The sequence below is a fragment of the Dermacentor variabilis genome, unplaced genomic scaffold, assembly GCF_050947875.1.
Source record: "Dermacentor variabilis isolate Ectoservices unplaced genomic scaffold, ASM5094787v1 scaffold_13, whole genome shotgun sequence".
Lineage (NCBI taxonomy): Eukaryota > Metazoa > Arthropoda > Arachnida > Ixodida > Ixodidae > Dermacentor > Dermacentor variabilis.
In genome coordinates, this window is record NW_027460291.1 from 32,383,936 (window position 1) to 32,396,552 (window position 12,617).

At 49.6% G+C, this 12,617-nt stretch overlaps 1 protein-coding gene across 1 annotated transcript in view; it reads left to right on the plus strand.

Moving 5' to 3' along the window:
* Positions 1–12,617, plus strand: part of LOC142566636 (uncharacterized) — a 312,815-nt gene that overhangs the window by 231,334 nt on the left and 68,864 nt on the right. The window contains exon 2 of the mRNA XM_075677470.1: positions 638–849. Within this exon, the coding sequence (XP_075533585.1) occupies positions 638–849 (212 nt within the window). The remainder of the gene's footprint in view (positions 1–637; positions 850–12,617) is intronic.

The window sequence follows — 12,617 nt, forward strand, 5'->3', positions numbered from 1 at the left end:
CAACTGCGTATCGCGTGTAAAAGCGTCTTTTTACTTTTCAGAAGGTGGCTTGACTTGGCTAAAACACACCGTTGTGAATGACCAAAGCTGTCGCACGGAACGCCACAAAAAGCACGTAGCTTTTATTACAGAAATAATGTAACACTCCGAAAAAGATAAACCGCAGGAACATCGGCTTAATAAACGAAATCGTGCTTTCGCACAGCTCCGACCGCACTTGTCGTCTGCCTCCAACCAATGCCGGCATATAATTGCTATTGCACTCACTGTTCCCAGCATGCTTCCAATGAATGACTATATTCTCACTGCAGACCGGAACGTTCTGATAAATACGTTCCACGGCATTTTCCGCGTCACCGCTGCATAATTCGACACTCTGACCGGTAAGCTTTTCGACTGCACTAAAGAAATTCGTACCATAAAAATTGGCTGTCACTCCCTCTAATATTTTCGAATTATGCAACTAAAAAGAGTAAACAAAGTTTGGTGATTTGCTCCATGGAGTGGCCGACAACATTCGTCAAGTCACGTTCTGATAACGCGTACCCAAACACTTTTTTTAAACGCTGGCTAGAGTTAATTTTGGGACGCCCTGCGTAAGCGTCATAGATGTCTGCATATCGTCTCTTTGGTCCAGTGGCTGATTCCACCGGCAAGGTACCCAGCGGTGTGTTCACGGGAACAACGACCGAGCTGGGTTCATTCGACGAGTGTCTTGACACCGTGGTGAGAGACAACTCGGGCCTCGAGCTGGTCAAAGGCCAGTACTGCAGCCTCTACGTCAAATTGGGCAACGACACGTCGCTGATGAAGCTTCTCGAGCCGGCCTTCCTCATTACGCATCCAAAGGTAATTGACGGCGTTGTGTTTTTCTATAGAAAAGGTAACGTTGGCAAGAAAGGCTATCAATGGTGACCCTAAGAGCGCCTTTAAGTAGGTGACCGCATGTAGGCGAAACAGATGCACTGCTGTGCATTTTTCGGTTTCATTTTTGATGTATGACCTGCTACACTGCAAGCGTGTTGTAGGGTTGTAGAGGCCAGCTGTAGAGGTGTTGCCAAGGGCAGCTGGGTTGAGATCAGTGATTTGCGTTTCACGAGGTAGCAATAGTAGAGCTTTAGCTGAGCGTTTACGGTCGGCTCCGATCAGACCGGGTTGACAGCGATTTGCACACAGCCGCTTAGCGAGAATGCTAGTGCGCGTGCTTACAGCGCTCACGCCGGCAGAAGAACGTTGAGCGCTTTCCTCGCTCCGCTAGGGAGCCAATTGAGCTCGGCGTGTGAGTGCGACCACAGTGTTTTGTACAATAATTACTAGAGGGAACTATGGCACTAGTGTCTACGGGAGCTGCAAACGGGGCGGTTCCGCTAGCATGGGAATGATTGGTAGTACATGGATTGGCCAAAACTTCGTCCTTCTGGCTTGAAACGGCTTCGTGACTTTGTAAACTCGTCATTTTCAACAAACTCTTGTGTAATAAATAATGACACAAACATTATTAAAATTGATGGCAAGACTGAAACACACGACCTCTAGCACAGACGTCCCATACTGAAACCATTACGCCACGCACGCATGCACCGACAAGCGGCACAGAAGGCTCTTGTGAATTTCTGGCGGCCAGGTCAGCGCATTTTTTGGTGCGCTTCCATTTGGCCACCTTGAAGGCTGAACCGCTGCAATTAACAGTGATTCTGTATGTTCGCAGAGTCTTCTGCACTTGGAAAACTATTGATTGCTCTGAAATTTAGGCCAATGAAGGCGAATAAAGCGCATTAAATGAAGTAAAAAAAACATTTGAATCCACAAGCACGAAGATCACACAAATTTATGTACTTCTCATCATTCCCGTGGTGGCTGAACGACCGCAGCGCCAGAGTTCCCTCTAGTAATTATTGCAGGAAAATGTGTGGCTGGAATCACTGCGACGTGATAAGCGACGGATCAGCAGACACAGCCCTTGCGATGCCGCACTTTTCGGCCCAACCGACCATCCAAGCGGCGTACGTGCATCGACTTGACGTTATCAAAGAATTCGATTGCAGTTGCCAATGAAATAATGACCACCGATAAAGACAATGAATGAGTTCGTGCCTTTGTTCAAAATTGTGTGTCACCTCCGTACGTGTTGCACAGCTTCGCAGGTCAACCATCTTCACGAAGTGGAAGGGCATATGATTTTTTTCCAAATGGTACAGAATTTTGCTGCTTTCTTCGGTCTTAAATGGCGGTGCTGTTCGACATCCTCTTTCTTGTTGCCGTCGGCCACTCGTGAGGTGCCCCCAATTCTGGTCTAAAAAAAACTAAATTCTGGGGCTTTACGTGCCGAAACCACAATATGTAGAGCACGCCATGTTGGGAGATTCCGGATTAATTTTGACCACCTGGAGTACAAGAAAGGCGGCATAGGCGAGGATATACTCTTTAGGGCCCACCATGATTTCCTCTTGAGCCATGTCATTTACATAGTTGCGGCCCTCAAATGGACCAAAACGGAAAGAGATAAAGTAGACATACTAATGCGCAAGAGCGTCAAAAGGGTGCTCGCCATGCCAATCACGGCTAGCACAGAGAAACTCATGACGTTGGGAGTACACAGCACAACTTCGAAGTTATTAGAAGCACCGAGATCAGCACAAATTATTAGATTACCAAACTCCAAAGCAGGCAGAAGACTGCTGGATGCGGCAGGCCTCCGTCCTAGCTTCAATCAGGGAGGCACCACACAACTTGATATTCAAACAAAGAACTCCTTTATTGCAGGTCTATTTCCAAGAAATGTCCACCCCCCCCCCCAACACAATAAAGGTCGAAGTTTAGCGAGGGCTAGAGCTTTCTTAAAGAACATATCCGGAACGGAGATCTTTGTTGGCGCGGCGTGACACGCCAGTGCAAAGAAGTTTTCCGTAGCAATAATCACTGACAGGGGAGAACTCCTCTCGGCAGCCTCGCTGAAGACCTCCTCGGTTGACGTGGCGGAACAGGCTGATATGGCTCTCGCGTTACTTGACACAAAACGCACTACAGTGTACACGGACTCCCGAGCAGCCGTTAGAGCGTTCGCATCGGGATTGATAGCCAAAGAAGCAGCAAGGCTTCTGAACGGCGAACCCCCCTCTGACATTATTCACCACATAGTCTGGTTCCCAGCTCACATGGGACAAGACGTATTATCGGTTCACCTGAACCCCAATGAGATAGCCCACGACTGTGCGCGAGGTTTCATTTTCATATACCCCGACGGGATGGTGTCTCGGGTGAGTTCGGGAGAGCTCGTCCACAGTGACCCTCTAGTTACTTTTCACGAAATCACATCCTATTACAGAATTACAGAGGGAATCGGCAGAGTTTTCCCTTCCCCCATCATACACTCAACAGACCGCAAGCTAGCACGCTCCACATGCTCTAGACGGGGCCCTAACCCTCTAGGGGCTTTCTGAATATGCTCCACCCGGACATTTCTCCACTCTGCCCAGATTCTGGCACTGAATTTCACTCATTAAGTCACACATTTTGGCAGTGCCCTGTGTTACAGGATTTTACCCAAGAAGACTGGACGAAGGCCATCACAGACCCGAATAAAGACGTCCAGCTCCTGGCAGTTCAGAGGGCCCGTGAACGAGCGGAGAGGCATGGCCTCTCTATTCCGACATGGAACTAGCCAACGGCTAGGTAGGGACCCACCTAGCCGGCCCCCTGCTAGCTCCTCAGGACCCCAATAAAGTTGTTTACTACTACTACTACTACTACTACTACTACTACTACTACTACTACCTGGATTTTTAACGTGCACCCATGCAGGGTACACGGGCATTTTTCGCATTTCGCCCCTCTCAATATGCAGTGAAATGTGGCCGCCACTGCCGGGCTTTGATCCCGCGACCTTGTGCTTAGCAGCGCAGCGCCACAGCCAGTAAGCAACCATGGCGGGCTCCATCCTAATCTGACTGTTCAGAGTAGAACACAGCATCACAGCTGTTTCAAATGACGACCTTCAGCCGGGGTATCTGGCATCACAGGCTTCACTTGTGCGCTTTGGCCTACGACCACTCGGTTGCGCCAGAAACCGGAGTCGGCGTTTTAGATCTGACAGCACGAAGTGAAAGACTGCGCTCCTCAGCACTACTTTCGTTTCAAACCAGAAGCAATGCTCTGAATGGATCCGGCATATACATGTATGTTTTCTTGAAAAATATGTAGCCCACACCCTACCTGCCTGAAGCAAGCTAACGAATGACGATAGTAAACTTGGCACGATGCCAATTCGAACATTTACTCAAAAGTGCTATCGCTCTAGACAAATTATATTTTATACAAAAATGCTCCATAAGGGATACCATTCTACTTCAGGGCGTAATTATTTTCTTCTGAAATCACGCATATTCTCGATTCCGTTTTTTTCTTGAGTTTTCGCGTTTGCGGGACCTTTGTGCCGGTGTTCGCGAGTGCTGTTATGAATGTGGTATGCATTCGAGACTCCATTTGAGTCTGCCCAGGAGCATTTGTATTGCGTCAGCTGCCCAGGAACATTTCTGTTGTGTCTGAAGAGAGAAAGAGAGAAATTTATCAATGATATTAGTGTACTTTTTTTCTCATTTGTACTTCTAACTTGTGCACTGTTGTGTTATCTTGCATATCCTATTCACCGCTCTACGTGCAACTCCACTTCTATTTAGAGTTATTGTGTATGCTTTCAAAGGCAGCAGAGTTACGCATTTCTTTTTCGTGTACCGCCCACCGTGGTGGCGTAGTGGCTACGGCGTCGCGCTTCTAAGCACGAAGGCGCGGGATAAATTCCCGGCCACGGTGGCCGTACCTCGATGGGGGAGGAATGCAAAAACGCACGTGCCCGTGCGTCGCGGGCAACTTAAGAAACCCCACCCCAAGTAGTCGAAATTATTTCGGAGCCCCCCACTACGGCGCGCCACACAATCATATGCTACAGCAAACACTTATTATGGGCAGAAGTCATTGTAAAGTGATCTGCTTGGCCCTTGATATACCCAAGAATTTGAACATTGCCCCTTCGGCATTTTGTGCAACTTCACGGCGATGTAGCCGCGTAACTGAATGTGCACGAATTCTAGGAAATTAAATTTCAAAATATCGGCCGCGTTTAAAGAAGTTTCAGCTAACAGCACCGAGAGCGTATTACCTTCTAGCAACATATGCATTTACGGCACTTAGCCGTAACATTCTTGCTGCATTAGAGCAGTGTTTTGGTAAGCAATGAGCAGTAAAGCCACACGACAAGTTCGGTTTGCAACATCCCCGCAGAGGGCACGTTGACTTGAAGAGGCGCGAAATTTAAACCGTAATGCCATTTCTTACAGCCTTCGTTGGAGCGATCATGGCAAAGCGAGTGTTATTCAATGCTTATACACGCAGGTTTGCGAAAGGCAGCAGGGAAGGAAAGAGAGTGGCTATGCACGTGCACTTCTTGGGCGTGCGTGAACGTTCTTGTCTGTGCGTATGCGCGCGTGTGTGTGCCTCCGCATTTGCACTTGCGTGTACACAAGTGTACCCGGCTTTTTTCTTCTGTGCAACGGTACGTGAAGACATGCCGTGATTGTCAGCGCCGCAAGAAACCACTAGTTAAACCGGCTGGCTTTCTCCACCCTGTGGATCCTCGTCAAGCACCGTTCCAAGAAATAGGAATGGATCTACTTGGGCCCTTCCCAGAGACCTCTTCGCGGAACAAATGGATAGTCGTCGCTGCCGACTACTTAACGCGGCACGCCGAAACCGAAGCTATTCCGAAGCAAACTCGTATGAAGTGGCGAAGTTCTTTGTACGCCACATCGTCCTACGAGATGGTGCACCGTCTGTTCTCATCACCGACCGCGATGCAACATTTACAGCTGAACTTATGGAGGGCGTTCTCCAGCTGACGCATTGCTCTCACCGCATGAGCACTGCGTATCACCCTCAAACCAATGGATTAACTGAACGTCTGAACAGAACGCGAGCTGATATACTCTCCATGTATACCGACGTAGAGCACAAGACGTGGCATGAGATATTACCCTATGTGACCTTCGCGTATAACACTGCTGTACAGGAGACTACACAGTTTACGCCGTTCGAACTTGTATACGGGCGCCACGTCACGTCAACACTTGACGCCATGCTACCTCTGGTTGATAATAGCCCGGCCTGCGAACACGCGGAAGAATTCGTACAAAGAGCCGAAGAAGCACGCCAGCTTGCTCGGCATCGTATCCGGAGCCAACAGCATACCGACACCCTTGGATACAACCAGGGTCGACGCGACGTCCATTACAATACGCCAGCGTGTGGGTCTGGACGCCCGTCCGTCGCTGTGGACTCTCGGAAAAGTTGATCGGCCGGTATTTTGGTCCCTACAAGGTTACACGCCACCTCAGTGACGTGACCTACTAAGTCATCCCCTGCTGTTCTGACGCCGGTTCGCTCCGTCGTCGTCGTCCTGAAGTTGTTCATGTAGTGCGCATGAAACCATACTATGCGCGTACGTGAACGCCGAGATGCACCTGAACAACTCCATTTCTTATGTCGCTGAAAGAACTTTTTGACGCAACCGAGATGGTCGCTTTTCGCATGACATGAGGGGGGGGGGGGGGAATCGACACAATGATGTGCGGCTCCCGCACCGCAGGTCGGCTCGCGCAAAGGTCGGCGCCATGAAAGACGATGAAGCGCGTAAGCTGCACGCTCTTCTGGCCCGCCATTAAAGAGAAGCGTCTATTTTGCAAGACTCCGTCGCCAATCTACGTTACAATATATCGCTGGTAATATTCCACGAGCCCTAGATCCGTCTTAGTTCGCGGTTCAGGAAAGTTAGTGATAGGTCCTATCTTTAGTTCTGCATGCCCTAGGTAGGTAACTTGCGAACGCTCTAAGTTGCACTTTTCGGCCTTTACCGTGAGAACCACGTCTTGTAGGCGGGCCAGCACTTTCCTTGGATGTCCCACGTGTTCGTTCCAGCTGTCACAGAACATGGCCACTTCATCTAAGTAGGGGATCGCGTAATCTTTTCTTTCAAAACAATATCAGCTTGGAAAACCTAAACGGCGCGTTCTTTAGTCCGAAACTCAACGTTAGTGGTCGAAATGTGCCATGCGGAGAAGTGAACCTTGCGTAGCGACTTGACATTTCTGGCATGGGTACCTGCCAGTACCCCCTAAGTGGAGTGCTGAAATATACTGGGCTACACTCACCCATATGACTCGTTCTTCCTCATTAGGTATAGGATACTCTCTTGTAATCGTATTCAGTTTCCTATAGTCCACGCAAGGCTGCGGCTCTTTCGTGCTCGCTTCTACGAGAATTATCGGGGAGGTATAATCACTGTCTGCTGGCTCATTGATTCCCAATTTGAGCATTCGTTTTATCTCTTCTTCCATTATTTTTCGCTGACGAGGTGAGACACGGTACGGTTTGGATTGGACAAGCTCGTAAGATGTCAAGTCAATCTCATGGGTATTGAGCATCGTTCACCCCGGCCGGCTACTGAAGCATTGGCGAAATTCCTCCAAGAGTTTCCGGAGGTCGCTTGCTTGATCGGCATCATGAGTCAGTCGGTTTACAGACAGATTTAGATTGTCCTCTATGGAGCATTCCGCGCCCATCACTGTCACTAGAATTGCACCTTCGACCGCTACTTCTTCAGACGCGTTTACCACCATGTTGACAGCCTCTACCCTTCTAAAGGTTTAATTAAATTGCAGTGGTAAATGATTCATTAATTCTTTTTTCGGGGAACTTCTAGGGTCTAGTTCGCCTCCGAGATCTTCTGGGTAACCTTTACGGGTCCGTCTCGCTGTACCTCAAGTTTGTTTTCTTTTCGAAGCCCTTATATACGATCATGACGTTGTGAATTTCTGTGATAGTACGCCTTCGCGTTTTCCTGGGCCTCTTTTAGGTTTTTTCCACCAGTTCTTGCGAGACACTTACACCATTCAGCAATTTTAAAATGTAACTCACTACCACCTGGCTTTCCCCTGTTCCTTCCCACATTTCTCTTAACATTCTGAGGGGGTAACGGATCGTCCGACCATACACCAGCTCGGAGGGAGTGACCCTGTTCTTTGTGTGGGACCGTTCTGAACGCGAACGGTGTTGCGGGTACACAGGCTTCCCAGTCTGCTTTGTGGTCATGGGCCAATGCACGTAACACTCTCATAAGCACCGAATGCATCTTATCCATGCTGCTTGGCTGTGGATGATACACGAAGCTGTGTATCAGCCGCACACCACACCTTTGTAGGAACGTCGTAGTTAAGGCACTTCTAAATACCATCCCCGTGTAAACCTGAATCTCTGCAGCAAAACCGATACGCGCAAAAGTGGACAATAGAGCGTCGACTATCTCGGTGGAGCTCAGTTCCTTCAAAGGAATCGCCTGAGGACACTTTATCGAGGAACAGAGCATGTTCAAAAGGTACTTGCACCCTGATCGGCTCGGCGGCAAAGGCCCGACTGTGACGATTACCAGCCGACGGAATGGCTCCGTGATTACAGGAACCGACTCTAAAGGCGCCTTGCGTTTCTTTCCCGGCTTGCCAACTTGCTGACACGCGCCAGATGTCCTTACATAATTTTGCATGCCCTTAAAGCATCCTGGTCAGTAATATTCTAACAAAAGTTTCTCCATCGTGTTGTTGATTCCTAGATGACCCGACCAGCCATCTCCGTGACACAAAGCCAGGAGATGAGCCCTTTACTTCTCCGGAACGATAAACTGATCTGGGATCCGGCCCCTACGATCTCGGTGGTGTCTATACAGCAGTCCTCCCTTTTCGTCGATGGTCGCGTTGCGCCTAGCTATGCCCTTTTTGGCGTTGTAGTGTAAACGCGTCAGACTTTGGTCCTTCTGTTTGTCCGCGCTGAACGACTCCCTGTCTACCTGGAGGAGCTTGTCAGAGCTCCCAGACGTAAGTGAAAGCACAGAGCCGTCCTTCCTTTCTATTACTTCAACTGACGTCCTTTCTTCACGATGCCAGTTTTCTACAGAGATTATTTTTAGCTGGCCCCTTTGCTGCCACGCTGTATTCTTTTTTCTCCGTTGTCTAATATTTTAGTGGGAAATGCGCTTCCTAACGTTCTGCCACCGCTGCGCTGGGGTCCTCAGTTATATACTGAAACAAGGTTTGGGTACGGGCTAGTTGGTATTCCACTGTTTCAAACGTCACTTAGAGCGCATACATAGACAAGGGACCAAAAGAACGACGAACACACGCGCTGTCAAACTGATTTTAGCTCAGTTAGAGTTAGCTGAGCGGCGACTTGGCGGGCTCGCGAGCTGGTTAATGACTGCACCCTTCCCCCTCCGAACTCTTGACCGCACTCCCGTAACAAAAGTTCTCAATGGTTTGAAAAACGATACGGGTAGTTCCTTAGTAGCGCCTTCGAAACGCCTGCTTCTGTCTCCAGTTCACCGAAAGGACCGGAAATCATCACTCGTGCTACTGGCAGACGCCCGCTACATTCTAGCACTGGCTTGACCCAAGTCCTCGGCGTTTACAAAAGAAAGGTGAACTAGGTCCATGGTTGCTCCACTGTCCCATGATAGCCTACAGGTTTTTCGACTAATCAGTAACTCCTGGAAGTATGGACGCAGAAGCTTCCAGCTCTCTTCGCTTCCGCCCACGTAGAAAAACACTACCGCCTATTTATTTATTTTTTTTGCAATCCGGCAATCTGTGGCAAAGTGACCTATGCCCCGGCAATGATAACATCGAATCGGTCGCCTTCTCTCCAAATCTCTCGTATCATCGTTCTTTGTACCTTCCTCCGGAGGGTTGCTAGCTCCATTATCCTTGTTGCCGTCCTGGGTCTATTACAACGAGTCGGCCCTCTCGGTAGCTTTTGTCGTCGTTTTCATCTAATCGCAGGGCCCGTGCAAGTGGCGTCATGTTCGGAATGGGGACACTCCATGGGCTCTATTCTCCGGTGGCTGCCTTCGGACGCCGCTCCCTTCTCGCCTGGTAGGCGATCAGCAGGAGGGGACTGGTCGTCCTTGAACGATCTTCTAGTGCTCCAAAGCAGCTTTTCTCAGGACCAAGCTCAACTGCCTCGAACCATGCCGGCCTCAAGTTGCACTTTCGGGAAGCGTCACACAGGGGGCAGAAAAAAGCTCCACACGCGGCACACGAGGGCGGGGTATCTGAAGGGTCCGGCAGCATGGTCCACGCGCACCTGCGCCCCACGAATGGAATGGGACGGCGAATGGTTGCGTTCGAATAAATGACCGATATGCGAGTTACAACAAATGGTTGAGACCCTAAACAGAGAGCGCGTAAGAGTGGGGCTGAAGATTAATATGCAGAAGACAAAGATAATGATGAATAACCGGGCAAGGGAACAAGAATTCAGGAGAATTTAGGATCGCCAGTCAGCCTCTAGAGTCTGTGAAGGAGTACGGTACGTTTACCTAGGTCAATCAATCACAGGGAACCCTGATCCTGAGATGGAAATTCATGGAATAAAAATGGGTTGGATCGCATACGACAGACATTGCCAGCTTCTGACTGGAAGCTTACCATTATCATTGAAGAGGAAGGTGCATTTTACCAGTGCTGACATATGGGGCAGAGACTTGGAGACTGACAAAGAAGCTTGAGAAGAAGTTAAGGACTGCGCAAAAAGCGATGGAACGAAGAATGCTAGGCATCACCATAAGAGACAGAAAGAGAGCGGTTTGGATTAGAGAGCAAACGGGTATAGACGACATTCTAATTGACATGAAGAGAAAAAAATGGCGCTGGGCAGGTCATGTAATGCGTAGAGTGGATAACCGTTGGACCATTAGGGTGACAGAATGGGTGCCATGAGAAGGGAAGCGCAGTACAGGACGACAGAAGACTAGGTGGTGAGACGAAATTAGGAAATTTGCGGGCGCTATTTGGAATCGGCTGGCGCAGGAAAGGGGTAATTGTAGATGGCGGGGAGAGGCCTCGTCCTGCAGTGGACATAAAATAGGCTGATAATGATGGTGATGATGATGATGCTAGTTAATAGTCCGTCTCTAACAGTTCGTTAGCTGAAACTTGTGAAAGCTCGGCCGATATATTAAAACATAAGTTCCTAAAAACCGTGCCCAATTAGTTACGTGGCACGTTGCTGTGAAGTTCCACAGAATGCCGAAGGGGCAATGTATAATAATTCATGTACATGAGCTAGTCGGAGTGCAGCTTTGTCGACGTGCACATGAAGTGAACTCTGGCTGGCCTGGTCAAATAATGAGCTGGAATATCTCTACGCAGGTCTAACGAAAAGTGATGGTAATACTTCATGGCCTCACGTTTCTCGCTTTGTTGCGTTTTTCGCTTTCTATTTATGTTTACGAAGCAGTGTAGACGTGTTCTATTACGCATTTTTGTGTAATAAGTACAGTTGCAGAAGTAAATCAGGGGCCGAAATCACAAAGCTTTCTGTCTATAAATGTTTTTTTTTAATGGCCAGCCGTCTTCGCGAATGAAGCGGCCAAGATGGACATTAAATTATGGAGTATTACGTGCCAAACCCACTTTCTGTTTATGAGGCACGCCGCAGTGCATGGCTACAGAAATTTAGACCAACTGGGGTTCCTTAACGTGCACCTCAATCTAAGTACATGGGTGTTTTCGCATTTCGCCCCCATCGAAATGCGGCCGCGGTCGCCGGGAATCGATCCCGCGACCTCGTGCTCAGCAGGGTAATGGTTGGGGTCGGGCATGAAATAGATGGTAGCTGACCCATGCCGTCGTCCAACTTATCCACGCTGACGACATTGTTGAAGAGAGAGACTTGTTCTCATGGAGAACGAGGAATATGGGATTTATTTACAGTATCTACATAAGAACGTTACAGTTCATCAGTCTAACATGACTGAAAGAGGAATGCACACTAAGGAGCCGCCAACGGCTCCTTAAATACACTCTGTCCTCCCTAGATCCCTAGGTGAGAGAAAACGGCAGTTCACCGCCAATTCCAGAGCGTCCAACGTCATCGTAGCCGACCCGCCTTTGAGGGGGAGGGCTCACGAACTCACTTCCGCACAGGCTGCACTGACCACGCCGAGGTGAGTGGGTTCTCGCCGACACGGTGCTAGACCCGAGCAGGCGCCGCTTTATCCTACAGTCGACTCCGCAGACAATGGGCGCCGCGTCTGTCCATTGACTGACGACTTCTAAGCTGCGTGAGGCGGCACCCCAAAATACCTTGCAGGAGCTCCCCTGCTCCAAACAGACCGTACCGGGGTCGGCGTACATACTAGCAATACTTGCTCCGCCGCCCGCGTCTAGCCATCTTGGCGCCCTTCCGTTGGGGATGCGGCGCATTGTCCCCCTCAGAAAACGAGTCGCCGCCGCAGCCATGGTGGCGCCGATGGGCTGGGGACTGACGTATTGCCGTAATTTCAAAGCGAGTCGTTGCAGCAGACCTGGTGGCGCCTTTCCGTTGGCCGCTTCCCCGAAGATCACCAGCACCAGCCGGTCGACCGTAATACCTCCTCCATGGCCCGGGAAATTTCGACTAGCCAGTGCTGATAACCGCTGGGCAGGAATAAAATGGCTGGTTGCAAGGGGGGGATGCCTTGGCTTGCAGCGACCAGCGGTGAAATGATGACACCGCCCCAAAACATCCAACAAGGACAG